Source organism: Danio rerio, chromosome 1 (genome assembly GCF_052040795.2).
Source record: "Danio rerio strain M-AB ecotype USA chromosome 1, GRCz13ab, whole genome shotgun sequence".
NCBI lineage: Eukaryota > Metazoa > Chordata > Actinopteri > Cypriniformes > Danionidae > Danio > Danio rerio.
Window position 1 is genome coordinate 21285345 of NC_141021.1, and position 17156 is coordinate 21302500.

Below are 17156 nucleotides of genomic sequence, written 5' to 3' on the forward strand. Positions count from 1 at the left end.
ATGACAAGGTCAGTGACAGGATTCTGGCTAGATTAATGTTAAGGACATAAACCTGTCATAAATAAGACAATATTCCCAACTGTTGTTAAATTATGTTTGTGATCTATTCAAGTAACAAAATATGTATTAAAGTGTTGAAAATGTTTTTTTTTTTTAGATTTTTTTTCTTTCAAACATTTAGTTTTCCCACATTATTAAATATGATTGATAATGTGGGACAGCATGGTTTGAGTAATCTGGGACAGCCTTCGAATGAGAGAAATATGCATTTAGAGACAATAAGTTTAATGACTACAAAGATGGAATGTACAATGTTCTGTACACAAACTCACACAAACACAAACCCCCACACACACTTTTCAAAAATTGGTAAAATTGTGTTTGGCATGCAAAAATATGGAAAATATGTACTTTTTCAGCCCAAATACATAATATCCCAGATTACGAAGTGACCTGTCCCAGATTATCAAATTCAGGCAGAATTTTTGTTTTTGACACAAAAATACTAATAGTTGTGGCATGACTCGATTCAGTATGATATTATGTTTTCTTAGGTGGTTAGAAAAAATCTTAGGGATTCCAGAAAACCAGAAAAGTCTGATATGTGGTTATAATTAGTTAGATAGACATAGAGAGCGCTGAAGTCAGAATTGCAAAAAGTGTCCCAGATTACCCGAATTCACACTATATGTGAGTGCATTTGACCTTTAAGTTACAACCTTTGTGCACTAAAATTATTACAGCATTTCACGCACATTGTTAGTCTTCGTGTTAACAAGTAATCTTTGCAATACACTGAATAAAAGATTTAATTTGTTTTGGTAATTTTTGGTGCTGGGGCCTGGCAAGAAGTAACCATTTATTTCTTTTGAGGTGGATATTAACCATGCTTTGCTAGCAACATTACAGTCATCAATGTCAAACAATCCTCCAGAAATCATTCTAATATGATGATTTTATGTTCAACGAACTTTTTTGTTGTGCGCAGTGGGTAGCACATTCGCCTCACAGCAAGAAGGTCGCTGGTTCGCTCGTTCGATCCTCGGCTCAGTTGGCGTTTCTGTGTGGAGTTTCCCTGCGTTCGCGTGAGTTTCCTCCGGGTGCTCCGGTTTCCCCCACAGTCCAAAGACATGCAGCACAGGTGAAATGGGTTGGCTAAATTGTCCGTAGTGTATGAGTGTGTGTGTGTGTGTGTGTGAATGTTTCCCAGAGATGGGTTGCGGCTGGAAGGGCATCCGCTTTGTAAAAACTTGCCGGATAAATTGGCGGTTTATTCTGCTGTGGCGACCCCGGATTAAGTAAGGGACTAAGCCGACAAGAAAATGAATGAATGAATGCCCTGGAGCCTACCTTTGAGTCTGTGTTTATGTGAATAATTTAGGAGAAATACATTTTTATTTTAAGCAGCAAGCTAAATGCTGATATTCAAAGAACCTGTATATTTCTCAAGTCAGAATAAAGTTTGTCTACAAAGTTTGTCTTGTTTTCGTACCGCACAAGCTCCGGTAAAGTAGGTGGCGGTAGTGCACCTCATCGTTATATGTCGACCGTCATTAATAAAAAGAGGAAGAAGAAGAGACTGCAGTAGGGAGCGAGACGCGCCTGGGCAGCTGATTCTGCCTCCCGTGACTGTCTCTATTGTAGTCTACTTCACAGGCCAATACCTCTCATAACTATCATGGGCAGATGTTGTACGGATATCTGGATTATATTGGAGAATAAACCCCGAATTCTGTGAAGACGCATGAAATAAAATAGTAAGTGCCTTTTAGGACTATGTGAGATGTGAGCTAGCCGCTAACAGTGTAGTATTTACCTTCCAGAATAACTAGCGTTACTTCCCTCATTTATTAGAGATTTAAACTATTAGCTGCTCTATTATATTTGCTTCCACACTTTGTTTTTATTGTTGGCATGTACAGTGTGTGTTAATAAGCTTACAAAGACAAGGCGTTCTTTTGTTTTATTGAGGTTTGCATGAGGATTTGTGTTTGATAGACTAACGTTAGGGATGCAGTTTGTGAAAAGGATAAATGTTACTCATTTGCTTAATAGTTTATGTTGTAGTAATTTATTATGTTTTCTGTTATTTCGTTTAATTGAAGCTCAGTTATGTGCAGGTAACTTTACCAGAATTCACCATGGTAACCACCAGAGCTTCCTCTGTCCAGTTGTTTTTTAACTACTCTAGTAGCTGAAGTAGTTACAGTACACGAGAGAACCAGATAGATTCTCATTGCACTAATTCATTTTAAATTGTATATAACCACTGCACATATACATTTGTAATTCATGTTCATATCTATCTGCTTACCTCTGATTATGAATAGCAACCTGTACTTTATAACTTATATCCTGCACTTGCTGCTATTACACTCCTGGTTAGACCTAAACTGCATTTCGTTGCTTTGTAAATGTGTAATGACAACAAAGTTGATTCTGATCTAATCTGAAATTCATAAATTGAATAATAATTTTGAATTCAGTAATTATTCAAACAAAACAACTAAAAACCACAATTATTATTATTATTACCATTTTATATGTGTATATATGACGTAAAGTACATTTTTATCCGAAGTGATTTGAGCAATTCCAGCTTTATGGATGTGACATTTGCAGTAAAAACATAAAACAAATTCAAATAGAAAGTAAATGTTGACTGTATATTGAAACATCTGTTTAAATTTTCTGAAACAACTAAGCACAGAGTTATGAGATCAGAAAAAGATCAATCTGTAAGCTGGTGTGTATGTGTGTGTCTGTCTGTCTGTCTGTGTGTGTGTGTGTGTGTGTGTGTGTGTGTGTGTGTGTGTGTGTATATATATATATATATATATATATATATATATATATATATATATATATATATATATATATATATATATGGTTAATAAAGACAGAAAAGTAATGCAAACAAAACAAACAAAAAGACAAAAGACAGAAAAAAGATTTTAAAACCATCATTACATCAATTGTTCCAGTATTATACGTGGGTCAACAGTGATACACGTATATATTTAGGCCAGTGGACAGACACAGGGATTATAATGATCTTGCACATGATGACAGGGTTATACCTTAAAAATGTTATCCTTGGCATTTGATAGATAATTAAAAAGGGTTTCCAGGTGGCTTCGAAGCCAGTAAGGTTATCAGATACATTAAAAAAAAAATTAAATAAGGAATATAAATATGTGTGTGAGTTTACAGTATACAACATATTTTGTAGAAATTCTGTGAACTAAGCTGCACAACTCAAAAGAAACAATGCTAATCAAAAGGATAAGAGTCGGCTCGCTATAGAACAAAAATCATTCATTTTATTTTATTTTACATTTTTTAATTTTTGAGGAAAAAGCTTGATTATTGACGTGACACTTCACCATGTGACATGTGAAATTGCAGCTTGTGTGAGTTTGGTAAATCAAATTTAATTGTTTGAGTATTTTTACAGTACTTTCAAATATGGCTGCACGATTTGGAGAAAAAAATCTAATTGTGATTTATCTGATCAAGATTACGATTGCAATTTAAAATGCGATTTACTGTAATTTCATAAAAGAGCTGCAGGTTTGATGTGGTGGTTTTAATAGCACCAAAGAAAGACTAAGCATAATTACAAAGTACGCTATGCTACTGTTTATTTAAAACCACTTTTTCCAATAAATATGTCAGTTGTCATGTTAAATTAAGAAAATAACAATAAATTGTGTCTAAAATCTTAATTTTATTTATATATATATATATATATATATATATATATATATATATATATATATATATATATATATATATATTTATTTATTTATATATATATATATATATATATATATATATATATATATATATATATATATATATATATATATTATTTATTTATTTATATATATATATATATATATATATATATTTATTTATATATATATATATATATATATATATATATATATATATATATATATATATATATATATATATATAACCTTTACATTTAGATTGTGTTACATTTTTCATATTGATTTAATGACATTCTATGCTTTCCATGCACAATTATAGATTTTACTTCTCAGCACAAGATTTCTCATATTTGAATGCATAGTTTCTAAATGGATTAGATTTAGATTTTGCAATTTTGTTCTCTCACAGATTGGGTCAGATTAAGGTCTGACCATGTAATCCAATCATACGCTTGATTTGGATCAAACCTCCCTTTGGGCTTTTCAAAACTTTGAACTCAGATTGGGATCTATTTGAGACCATCAGAAGGGTGGATTCAGTTGTAATTTTTAACCAAATAAGCAAGTTTTATTTTTTAAGTGAATTATTACAAACTTAATGGTTACTGATGAAATATAAATTTCTTCATATTTGAAGCCCATATGAAGCGTGTCACATCTAATGAGATATTGTAAACAACAAAACAAAATCAAAGCAGGATTGTATTAGAACGAATAAAAATGTAAAATGTATGTTGTTTGCATTTATATTTACTTAATGCATTTATATTGATATATTATTTGTAATACAATTTTGTCTTTTACAACAAGCAATCAGATATATGAACTGTACTTTTATTTTACCCGCTCCAAGAAAACACTCTTTGAACGTATCAAACTAAACTCAAGTGCATGCACAAAACAATACGAGCATTTATAGCAAATAAATAAATTTAAATAGTATCCTGCTTGCTTTTTGAACGTTGTCAAGTGAGTTCTTAAACACCTGTGATCGGTCATAGTGTTCCCGCACTCAACACAAGGGCCGTAATATTAAGCAAATAAATTGCATCTTTTGCAATAAGAAAATCGCACCTTTTCAAATCTCGATTTCAGTTTAAAATTGATTAATCATGCAGCCCTACTTTGAAATACAAGTCTAAGCAAACAACTTAAGGATTTCACTCTTTTAATGAAAACTTAAATTTTTTATAGGAAGGTTGACATTTATGAATTGCTTATATACAAAAATGAAACAAAGCATTTTGTCAAAAACTGAGCAATAGCTGACGCAATAATGCGCAATGGTAGTTTTTTTTTAGACACCTAAATAAGGAAACAAGCTGGAAAAGAGAAGAAGCATTGATATGGATGACAAATAAGCAAAAACTAACAAGACTGTCTCTACTTTTTTATTAGCTCAGAACATTTGCCACTGCAAAGTTTACCCATACATTTTAAAGTTTGATTTGCATGTTTTCAAGGCATGTCAAGAAATTATGTTTGTAGCTTTAAGATTACTTGTATTTAATTATTTATGCAATGAGGGGTTGTTTTAGATATATTTCTGTACTGTTTGACGCTCAAGAGCCCAGTTTTTCAAAAGTAATCCAGTGGGATTTTAGATCACAGATTGGGTCAAATCTTGGAAATGGGTTTTTCAGAAGTAACAGAGGGATTTTGAATTTAGGTCAGACCATGTAATCCAATCATACGTTTGATCTGGATCAAACCTGCCTTTTTGGATTATTCAAAACTTTCAACTCAGATTGGGATCTATTTGACCCAAAAAAACAGGATTATCCTGATCCCATCAGAAGGGTGGATTTAGTTGTGATTTTTTTTTTTACCAAATGAACCACATAGAATAAACAAGTTTTATTTTTTTAAGTGAATGATCACAAGCTTAATGGTTACTGATGATGTATAGATTCCTTCATATTTGAAGCCTATGAATCATGTCACATCTAATGAGATATGATAAACAACAACAACAACAACTAAACTATATCAAAGCAGTATAGTATTAGAACAAACAAAAATGAAAAAGGTTTGTTGTTTGCAGTGTTTCTGTTTCTTACCATTAAAAAAAACTTTAGCTATGTTTTTATCCAAATATTTTAATGAACTTTATGCACAAAACTGGAATATTGCATATAAGATGTGCAAATAAAGCAGTGTTTCCAAGTAGACAAAGTGAGCAAAATCATTACTTCCTGATTAACTGGTGCCAAATATTAGCAGTAAAAATAGAATTTGCCGCGGTAGGAGAAGCTCTGTGAATTTTTTTAAAGTGAATAAATGACTTGCACCTTAAAAGATGATGCCGACACGCAATGACCACATGGTGGCATTTGAAGGCGTCAGATGCGGAGCACAGATGCTCTTGACAGTTCTGGAGGTAATTACTAATGTAATGATGACACTAATACTGAAATGGTTAAGGTGTTTTAAAATGACTAAAACAACATTTCAGATGTTTTACAGTGTGCTAAGCCTGCTGCTTTGTCCATTCATGTGCATTTTGATCACATGATCTCCTATAACAAAATCACATGACTTATTTTTAATGTGCATACTGGAATTTGTTCTGTAAAAGTGTTTGTTCCATAGTAGTTTATGCACATCTTTTCTATTGAATAAATGTTTGTCCTACTCGGTTATGCAAATATATTTTTTTATGCGCATTTTCAAAATTTATGTGCATATCGGTGTTTCCATCTATGGTTTTTTTTATTTGCAAATCCAAAATGGACATAAAAATGGGTGGATAGAAACTTAGCTAATGGCTGTTTGTGGCCACTGGTATTTTGCCTATTACCTGTTGTTCTTTGCTAAACCAGGAGGCTACACTGTTGGTTCCATTTAGGCTCTGGTAAACAGTATTTGGTAATCCTAAATTTTGGTATTTGGATCACAGTGATCCAACTCAATTTTCCTTAAAAAAACAGTCATAAAAGTAAGATATATTAGTTAATCCTGGATAGCAAAACATGGACCAATTTGATTCAGATTAAATTTTTCGAAAAACTGGGCACTGGTGAAACTTATATAATCAAAATATTGCAATTAATTTATCTTCCCGATATCATGCAACTTTAAGGCTACGTTTACACTGCGAAGCTTAGTGCTCAAATATGATTTTTTTTCTCAGATCTGATGTGTTTGCATGGCTGTTCACACTGCTCTTATAAATGTGGCCAATATGTGGTCCTAAACTGACTGGCATGCACACAAGTACATTACGGAGAGCACAAAATGTCTAATTATGTACATAATGTGTAAACTGTATGAGGTAAGCACGTTGTCAGATCATGCTTGTATGATTATTACCCTTTTCCAGACAACCGTGGTGTTTTCATAAACTGTAAAGGGTTGTTCTGTTACTACTAATGTCTATTTCGGCATTTGAGACCTAAAATAAGTCTCTTTTGATTTACAATACTGATCATTTGCGATTTATGATAACAGCAGTGCGTGGCGCTCTGACCACCAGTGTATAGTGAACTCATCAAATTTAATGAGCAGCCGCAGACTGAACTGTGAAGACAGAGTTGGTTTATCTCTGTTTGCAGTTATTTCATTTTACTTCGTTATAAATAACAGGCATGTGCAGAAGGGGGGTTTGGGTGCTCGAACACCTGCTCTTTTGTCTGTCTTGGAGAGAAAGCTCCCCGTCATTTGCACTCCGATCCCCTATCCGCAACACCCACGACGCTCTCCGGCTTCGCGATCAACCCATGCCTCAATCATTGACCAGATTAGTTAACAAGCATCAGTTTTGCCTTCAGAATCTATTTCAACATGAACAACCAGCTTTCTGTGATACAGTAATCGCCATGTGTGCCATTTTACTATTCCGATATAACCGTTCACACTGCGGTCACATTGCAAAACATCAGGGGCCTCATGTATCAACGCAGCGTACACACAAAAACTTTGCGTACGCCAGGTTTTACGCTCAGAATCGCTTACGTTTGGATTTACTAACGATGAACTGAACGTGGGAATGTGCGCAGCTCCACGCCAGCTTTATGGCTGGCGTACGCACATTTTTTGTGCGTATCTGTTTTATTTCCATTGGCGACTCCTAGAGGCAGTTGTGTTAAATTCGGGGTGGAAAAAGTAAAAAGAATTCATCAGACGCTGGTTTCGAACCGAGTTCATGCTCGAATGTGTCAAAACATGTTGACATGCGTCTTACGAGCTGCGCCTCTGAGACTGTTATGGTATTGCAACATTTTACACCTATAAACCAAACTATTTATTTTTTTAATTCACTCAGTGTAATGTTCATACCCAAACTGTGTTAACCGCATAAGCTAAACTCTCCCACTCTAATTTTTTTCTTTTTTTGTTAATTCCGTAGAACAAACTTTCAAATAACACCGCTTTTTCCGGTCTACCTCCGAAAGCAGCACCTCCAATTCACATTCTGTTCAAAGTTTCTCTTTTTGCTTGGTTTTGCCGTTGCTTTTTCGTTGGGTTTTGCCAAAGAAGAGTCATTAGCATATTCATACGGGGGAGGAGGCAGGGAGGGGTTTTGTGCTCGTGCATGTTGCGCTCAGTTTCACGTTTATTCGGATGTACAAAAGAATATGCGTGAGATTCATTTAAAAAGCTGTAAATGTGCGTATGCAGAAAAAAATTCAGATGTATGAAACACTGCGTACGCCGAATCTCACGCATATTCTTTTGTTTTAGTATGATTTCCACGCAAGTCTTCGTACATGAGGCCCCAGGTCAGTGTCTGATTTAATACTACATATGAAAGTGGCACAAATCTGAACTGAAAAGATCAGATTCGATGCGGTTTGGGCTGTTCACATGGTCATTACTTGAGTCATATGAGGGGGGAAAAATCAGATTCGGGCCACATTTGGCTGCAGTGTGAACGTAGCCTAATTGTTGTCATACGGCTTTAATGACATCTATTCTTCATGTGTTCTCAGGTCATGGATTTCCCGGGGCACTTTGAGCAGATTTTCCAGCAGCTGAACTTCCAGCGGCTGCATGGACAGCTGTGTGACTGCGTGATCATGGTAGGCAGCCGTCATTTCAAGGCCCACCGCGCTGTGCTGTCTGCCTGCAGTACGCATTTCCGAGCCCTGTTTACTGCGGCTGAGGGAGATGCCAGCACAAGAATGATCCACCTGGACTCTGAGGTGGTGACTGCTGAAGCGTTTGCTGCTCTCATGGATATGATGTACACATCCACACTGATGCTGGGAGAGAGTAACGTGATGGATGTATTGTTGGCTGCTTCTCATCTGCATCTAAATGCTGTGGTGAAAGCCTGTAAGCACTACCTGACAACGCGCACTTTACCCATGTCTCCACCTGGAGATCGTGGCAGTCAACATCACACTGAGCAACAGCAAGCGGCGGCGGCTGCCAACTCTCATCTTCAGCGATCATTTCTGCTCCAGCAGCTCGGCTTGAGCTTGGTTAGTTCTGCCTTGAGTGGGGCTGAAGATGGGGGAACGGGGACGCAGCGGAGAACGGGTGCGGTGTGCGGAAATGGATTGGGGGATCAGCATGGTTCTCACCCAACACGCCGTTTCTTAAAACGCAAGCAGCCCTTACCCCTGATTACTTCAGAAAGGGGAAGGCCACGGCTTTCCTCACAGGTGGAGGGCATCGTGGGGGAGTCAGGGGGCCGAGATGGAGGAGAGGAGCTTCTGTCTCCAGACTCACACAGTAAAATGGTGGACGAAGTGGTCACTGGCGTTATTCCCATGGATGATGGAGGTTTACTGGAGCAGGATGAATATCGAAGGGGACTGACCCACGAGGACATGCAGCTCCCGAGCCAGTCAGATGGAGGAAGGGGAACAGGAGCAGAAAAAGCATTGCTGCTGCCGCGAAAAGAGGAGTACCCGGATGCAGGTCGTCACCATGATGAGGGGATGAAGATAAAGAATGGAGATGAGGAGGAAGAGCAGCAGCACATGCAGGTCGTGGTGAAGAGCGAGCCACTGAGTTCACCCGAGGCGGTGGATGAGACTAGCGATGTTACCTCACAGGCAGAAGGCAGTGATCAGGTAATTGTTTTTAACTCTTAAAATAAAAAAGGAGATGAGAAATACAGTCTTGATACTGAAGGGTCACTGTCCTGCAGAGTTCATTTTCAGACATCTCCAAAAAAAGTTCTTTGGAAATTTCTAGTGAGTCTGAACATTATTCTTTTTCAGGTTCACGTGTGTTTAGTTAGAAAGGCTGCAGCATGATCTTGTATTGCAAAGTGAAAGTAAACTCTTTTCTGCCATTGTTTTAGACTTTTTTAATTAATTTGCTTATGGTGAAATGACTAGGAATGACAAACAGTCAAGTGTACCTAACTATAATAAAATATCCGTTTGCAACATCAAGCAACATAACAAGCTGATTCTTTGGCAAAAAATTTACGGATCATTAATTCGCTATAATGGAAACGATTTCCCCTCACATTCCAGCAGTAATGGAAAAATAACGAAGGGTCACTGCCAATGCTGTTTGGTTTTTGTGTCGTTTTCTAGTAAAATATTTATATGTGTGTATGTATGTGTATATGTATGTGTGTATATACAGTTGAAGTCAGAATTATTAGCCCCCCTGTTTATTTTTGTCTCCAATTTCTGTTTAAAGGAGAGATTTTTTTTCAACACATTTCTAAACATAATAGTTTTAATAACTCATTTCTAATAACTTATTAATTTGATCTTTGCCATGATGACTGTAAATAATATTTTACAAGATATTTATCAAGACACTTCTATACAGCTTAAAGTGACATTTTAAGGGTTTAACTAGGTTAATTAGGTTAACTAGGCAGGCTAGAGTAATTAGGCAAGTTATTGTATAATTATGGTTTGTTCAGTAGACAATCGGAAAAAATATAGCCTAAAGGGGATAATTCTGACTTTAACTGTATGTATGTGTGTATATATATATATATATATATATATATATATATATATATATATATATATATATATATATATATATATATATATATATATATATATATATATATATATATATATATATATATATATATATATATATATATATATATATATATATATATATATATATATATATATATACATATATATATATATATATATATATATATATATATATATATATATATACATATACAAATATATTATATGAAAAACATACTTGTATGTGCAAGTTAATTTTGTAAACTGAAGGCATCTACCCCAGAGGCTTTCAGTGTTGTTACAGTACTGGTATTTTTGTACCAATCTGTACTGAGATTTAAAAAACATTAATTTCCTGCTAACATTGGAGTTTCAAAGCCATGAATATGAGCTGGTCTGACGTATGAATGATCCGCTGATGGATTGCCTGATCTTCGTGGCTTTGAAACTTGCACTTGGTGAACAGCAGTAAAGTGTCATGAACTGATTAGCCCCACGGCCAATCACAGTCATTTCTCAACAGTGCTCAGATGTTAGTGTTAAATGGAGAATTAAAAAATGTAGGTACTGATCAGTACAGAAATTCCAGCATCGCGACAACACTAATACCTTCCTGCAACCTTGATCAAATGCACCAATCTAGTGCTAGTGCACTACCAAGTGGTCCTTCAGATCCAGGCTTGATCAGGGTTAGAGCTGAACTCTGCAGGAAGGTATATCTCCAGGAACAGGATTGAGCACTCCTGTCCTGATCTACCCAACACCACATGGTAAACTTTACTACCACAACACACACTTTAGTAAGGTGTACTTTCACTTTTGAATTCACATAAATTCATGCGTTTATACAAATGTAAAAACATTCTTACCACTGGGTACGGGGATAAACATTACAGAATAGTGACTTTGTATGAATAGGGCACCCATAAACGACCTTGCAAAAAACTTAGTGTGATGTTTCCTCAGGTGGAGCCAGTTGGAGAAAAACTGGAGCTCAGTCCAGAGTGCAGTGAGCGCAGCTACTCTGATCCGCAGCCCAGCTCTGAGCTGCTGATCAAAGGAAACAAGGGATTAGGAGCTGCAGAAGACAGAAGAGGAGAGACGCTATCCTGCAGTGAAGCTCTTGAGTCCTCCTCTGGATTACACATCACCAGTTTCCTCAGCACTAAGGCCTTTATTGGCAGAGGGGTGTCTTCAAACCATGCCAGTAGTGTTGACAGTGTTCCCAACACCACAACTGGAGAATTTCAAGCAGACCACGATTCCGCTCGCTTCTTCCTCCCGAATGATTCCATCAACGCTGCATCTTCCTCTCTGCACCTCCTTTCAGGAGAGACCCAGGTCTGCTCTGACATGCAGCCAGAGTCCCTTCTCATGCGCCCGCTGCATGATGGAATAGCAACTTCCTCCTCATTAGGGACGTCCCGTGGTGGATCGGTAGATCAGCTTGCTCTTGAGTTTCAGCGCAACATTTTGGGATTACAAACATTCCCTCATTCGTCCAGAGGTGGAGGTGGTGGTGGAGGGTGCCAATCATACCGGCGCATCGCTCCTAAAGCTCATCCAGGAGGGGCTTCAATGCTAATGGACGGCCCTCAGCAACATGACGCTGCTTCCTCATCCTCAACAATGCTACTCAATGGAGTCAACTTTGAGAATTCTGTCCCCATAGTTCAAAACAGTGGCAACTCCAACTTGAACCCTCTTCCCCAGTTGACCAGAGCCTCAGCAGATGTCCTGAGTAAGTGTAAAAAGGCGCTTTCTGAGCACAACGTGTTAGTGGTGGAAGGTGCCAGAAAGTACGCCTGCAAGATCTGCTGTAAGACCTTCCTCACTCTGACGGACTGCAAGAAACACATCCGGGTTCACACCGGCGAGCGTCCGTATGCCTGCCTGAAGTGTGGCAAGCGCTTTAGTCAGTCCAGTCACCTGTACAAGCACTCCAAAACAACCTGCTTACGGTGGCAGAACAGTGATATGTCTAATGCCATGCTCTAATTCAGCCACTCAAAATATGCCACGCACGGGCGACTGGCCACCGGTCAGCTTCTGACTGTTCTTACACTGTCACACCTACTATTGTGGTGGCTGCGGTATCTTTTTTTTGGTTTTATTAGTATAGTATGTTGTTAACATGCTTTCAGTTAACATGCCATTGATGGTACACATAAAAGAGATGGTTCTCCTTAATATGTAGCTTCAAACCTGTATGGCTGACTCAGATTTGTTTGTAATATTTTACATTTAACAAAACAGTTTAATCGTAAAAACACCAACTTTAGTTTCACGCAGAGGTCTGGTCATATTTTGTCCATAAGCCACATTAATATTCAAAGGACAGTTCACCACAGACTGAAAATTCTGTTATCATTTACTCACCACCAAAAGAGATATGAAGAAAGCTGTAAGCTGGAAACCATTGACTTCCACAGTATTTATTTGTCTACTATGGAAGTCAAAGATTACCGGTTTTCAGCATTCTTAAAAAAAGAAAAACTACTTTAAAAAAAGAAACTCATAAAGGTTTGGAACCATGTGAAGGTGAGTACATTTTCATTTTTGGGTGAACCCTCACTTTAATAACTACTTTTAAGTTTGTATATGAACATAAATAAGGGTTGCATACTATCAAGGAGGTGAGGAAGTGAAAACACCTTGCATGTAGATGGTGGATAGTCATTAAGCAGCCTTTCTTTTACTGGTAAAATGGTCCTATTAGGAGATTGGTCTCACACTGAAAAGTCAATTAAGCAAAATTAAGAGGTGACTAAAATATAGGTTGCGTAGAAATTATTTTAAGAATTAAGTTGAAGAAATGATTGTTTAACTGTCCGGGATCTCCAGTGAATCTCCAATTTTTATTTTTCTGAAATGCTGTGTACTTCGAGACTTAGAAGGTATCAGACCTTCCTCTTACGCCTATAATTCTTAATAAGTGGGCATCATGTTTTAGATTGTTCACCTTTACTAAGTTTACTTTGCCAAGTTCTTGAAAAACAGTGGCAGTTTCAATACTATTGGATCCTTCTTGTGGACGTTTAATCATTTTTGTCTTTTCAGTGGGAGTTATATTTTTAGTTTTGAACCATTTTCACTGAGTTTGAAGTGAGTTTTTACTTCCAGTCCTTGTTTACAGTGCTGCATCACTCTTAACTGACTATATACAAATTGAATAATGTTTATTAATATTTATTTGATTTGGAATTGAAAAGAATTGTCTTGAGTAAAAAAAATAAATGACCGGAATATCAGCTTGAATAATATGTCTGCAGTGTAAGTCACACAGGTTTGGAATAACATGAGAGTAAATGACAGAATTGTCATGTTTTGGTGAATTATCTCTTGTAGTTTCACTGTGAAAAGGTTTTGTTTGAATGGTCATTGAGAGTTCTGCTTCATGTGGGTCAAGAAGTGGTCAACTTCAGTAGCTGAATCCTACATCAGGACGATCAGAAGCTTTGCTGTTCATTTCCTCTGTGGAAGTCAGATGTTTGAGGTGTATTGTCAGTTTGAAGTGTTTTAGTTTTTGATGCATCAGAATCATTTCTAGGTGCATGTTTAGTTCTCAACAGTTCAGTGGCTCTTAAAATGACTGAAATGTATTGGGGGAACCCAAAATATTTTTGCAAGCTTAGCTAACGCAGAAGCATAAAATTAGGTTGCAAGTTAAAGTTTTTCTTTTTCACTGTATTTACATCACCCTGTCCAGCACTGTTTTAGCATACAGTAACACAGATGTTAGCACGTTGCTAAGCAAATGTAAATGCAATGTTAGGTAAATAGTGTTCATTTATATATATTTTGGCATTATTATAATTTTATTTACATAATCAACCATGTTAGAGGCATATCATTCAGCCAAAATGTTAAATTGTCAGATTTTTTGGTTACTTACTCCCCATTTTGTCTATAACTGTTTGAGTTTTTTTTTTTTTTTTTTGAACACAACAGAACTTATTTTGTCAGAATGTTGGACATTGTTAGCCATTGACACCCATAGTTTTTTACAGCTATGAAAATCAATGGCCACTGCTTTTACAAATATTCCACAAAATATCATCTTTTGTGTTCGATAGAAAAAAAAACTTTTTTTTTAAAAGAGTGTTTTTTTTATTTAAGCAGCCTATGCTTTTAAAGTACAGTCTCTTTGTCACCTTTTAGTTTTGAAGACTAGCGCGTGGTGTAGTGAATAATTCACAATAATAATAATTGTAATTTACATTTTGAGTCTAATTTGAGCCTTGCTACCTGGATAACTTTAAGCTAAATAAACACTCTATTTTTATAATTGTCTATTTAGGGGCTAATAATTGTTTTCAATGGATGTGATGTTCGATTTTTGAAAACATGTATGGATAAGGTGCCAAATTTAAAGTATGCTTCACCCCAAAATGAAAATTTACCCTCTATTTACTGGCCTACAAGTGGTTCAAAACCTTTATGAGTTTCTTTCTTATGTTGAACAACACAAAATAAGATATTTGTTTGAAGATATATGTTGGAAACCTGTAACCATTGACTTATTATGGAAGTCAGTTTTTCCTGCTTTGTTCAATATATCTTTTTGTGTTCAACAGCAGAAAGTCAAACCAGTTTGGAACAAGTAAAGACTGTTCTGTTTTGGGTGAACTGTGCTTTTAAGATGTTTCCCTGTTGCAGAGCAGAGGTATATGTAGCAGTGTACATTTCTGCCAGTTTTGATGTTATTTAAATATCAATATTAAAAAGCAGAACATCTCATCGATAGACATTCACACTGTTATACTCGCAACTTCTCGTTTTCTTCTGATAAATTTGAGAGATCAATTTAATTTGAGTACAGATTTGGTCACTGAGAGAAGAGAATACAATATTCATGCGTACACATTTTCCATAGTAGCTAATGCACATGCTTTGTGATTGTAATTAATATTGCAGAATCTGAGCGATATCAAGCAGTGCTGATGTTGGCATTAAAATTTAAAGATGTGATAATTCAAATCGGTTGAGATGCCAATGAATCCCGATTAAATTGTTTATATGAACGAATCTGTGGTGAACTGACTGTTTTTAGAAACGTTTACGTGGTATTGTCTGTTCATCTTGCCTTTGAACAATACATTTGAAAAGTATTGTTTATAAGTTAACTGCAGCACTGCTTTGTTTACAATGATAACCTAGGAAACACTATAGCTACCACCGAAATCACATACTGTACTACTGCTGTTGGTACATTTAAATTTAAATTTACTTCTGGACTGATAGAAAATTACAGTTTATAAAGTATGAATATCAGTAATATGAATGCATTTTGGATGCACTACAGCGGCCAAATTGTCATTATCACATGACTTACACAGGTCAGTTGCATCGCTTCACTTCCATTCATAGGTTCTCTCTTTTGGCCTTATGAGATAGTAAAGTGTCTATAGGATATTCTCTTCAGATTTTTTTTTTTTTTTTTTTTTTATGAATTTGGACTTACTGCTAGTATTTGATTTCTGATGCACCATATATCATTACTGTTCATAAGTGCCAGCTGCTGGCAGAGAGTGAATCTGAATCTCATTCAGTTCAATTCTTCGATGAAACGTAACTATTCTACACAATGCCTACCCCTCATTGGAGTATGAGCAAATCATACTAAAATTTATTAAAGAAATCATACAAATTATATCAGCTCATCTGTTGTTTCGCTCTGACGTTTCATGTAACTGGCCAATACCCAGCAAACAATGTTGCATTTAATAGAGGTAATAGTCTAAACGTAGACTGTTTGGCTAAAATAAGGCTAAACTTGGGCTGTCAGGAAAATTCTAATGGACATCTGAGAATAGCTGAAAACTAGACTAGTCTTCAAATGAACAGATTAGACAGACTTTATACGTGTAGTCGTTCATTTCTGATTACTTGACGATTAGTCTAGCTTTGGCCTATTCTTAGACATCCATTCAATTTTCACTGACAGCCCAAATTTAGCCTTCTTTTAGCCTAGACGACTATGTTTAGACATCTATTAGATATTCTTTAAAAACAAAAAATGCTTGCGGGGTAGTTTCACAAAACTATGTCAGATCATTCTGTTTTCGCTTCATATTTTGAAATTATTTTGATCAGTTTAGATTAATGGAGCATCATTTTTTTGGATGATGATTAAAATGTGGCAGCTGCCTCTAAATTTACACTGTACAAAATGCTGGGTTCCACACAATCGATTTGTGTTGGGACAACATGAAAGAGTTGTGTTGTTTTAGCTCAATTTAAATAAGTAGTTCAAACAAACAGTAAATGTCATTTGTTGAGTGTAAATGGAAAGAGCACAGGCAAAGCCTTACTTTGTTTAAATGAAGATATTTATTTTATGTGTACCTAATTTGATTCACGATTTGTTTTAAGATTTTCAGATTTGTTTAATTGCATATAATGTTCTCAAAGAAACATCCAGGAACAGTATTTTACAATGACACCTTTTCATTTACAGTAGAATGTCTTCAATAAAAAAGAAAATCAAATTGTAATATCAAAATTG

The 17156-nt window shown here is 35.9% G+C and overlaps 1 protein-coding gene across 4 annotated transcripts in view; it reads left to right on the forward strand.

The window, feature by feature from the left end:
- The first annotated feature begins 1583 nt into the window (after positions 1 to 1583).
- zbtb5 (zinc finger and BTB domain containing 5) overlaps positions 1584 to 17156 on the forward strand; it is a 16578-nt gene continuing 1005 nt past the window's right edge. Inside the window, exons 1-5 of one of the 4 annotated variants that reach the window (XR_015476524.1) lie at positions 1584 to 1757; positions 8672 to 9763; positions 11615 to 14534; positions 14615 to 14647; positions 14725 to 17156. The exon at positions 14725 to 17156 is cut by the window's right edge and continues 1005 nt beyond it. Coding sequence is in view for 1 of the 4 variants with exons in the window: in XM_087237074.1 (XP_087093200.1) it covers positions 8675 to 9763; positions 11615 to 12646 (2121 nt within the window). In the remaining 3 variants the exon portion in view is untranslated. Of the gene's footprint in view, positions 1758 to 8671; positions 9764 to 11614 lie in introns of all 4 variants that reach the window. The other 3 variants (XR_015476526.1, XR_015476525.1, XM_087237074.1) reach the window with 3 other exon arrangements.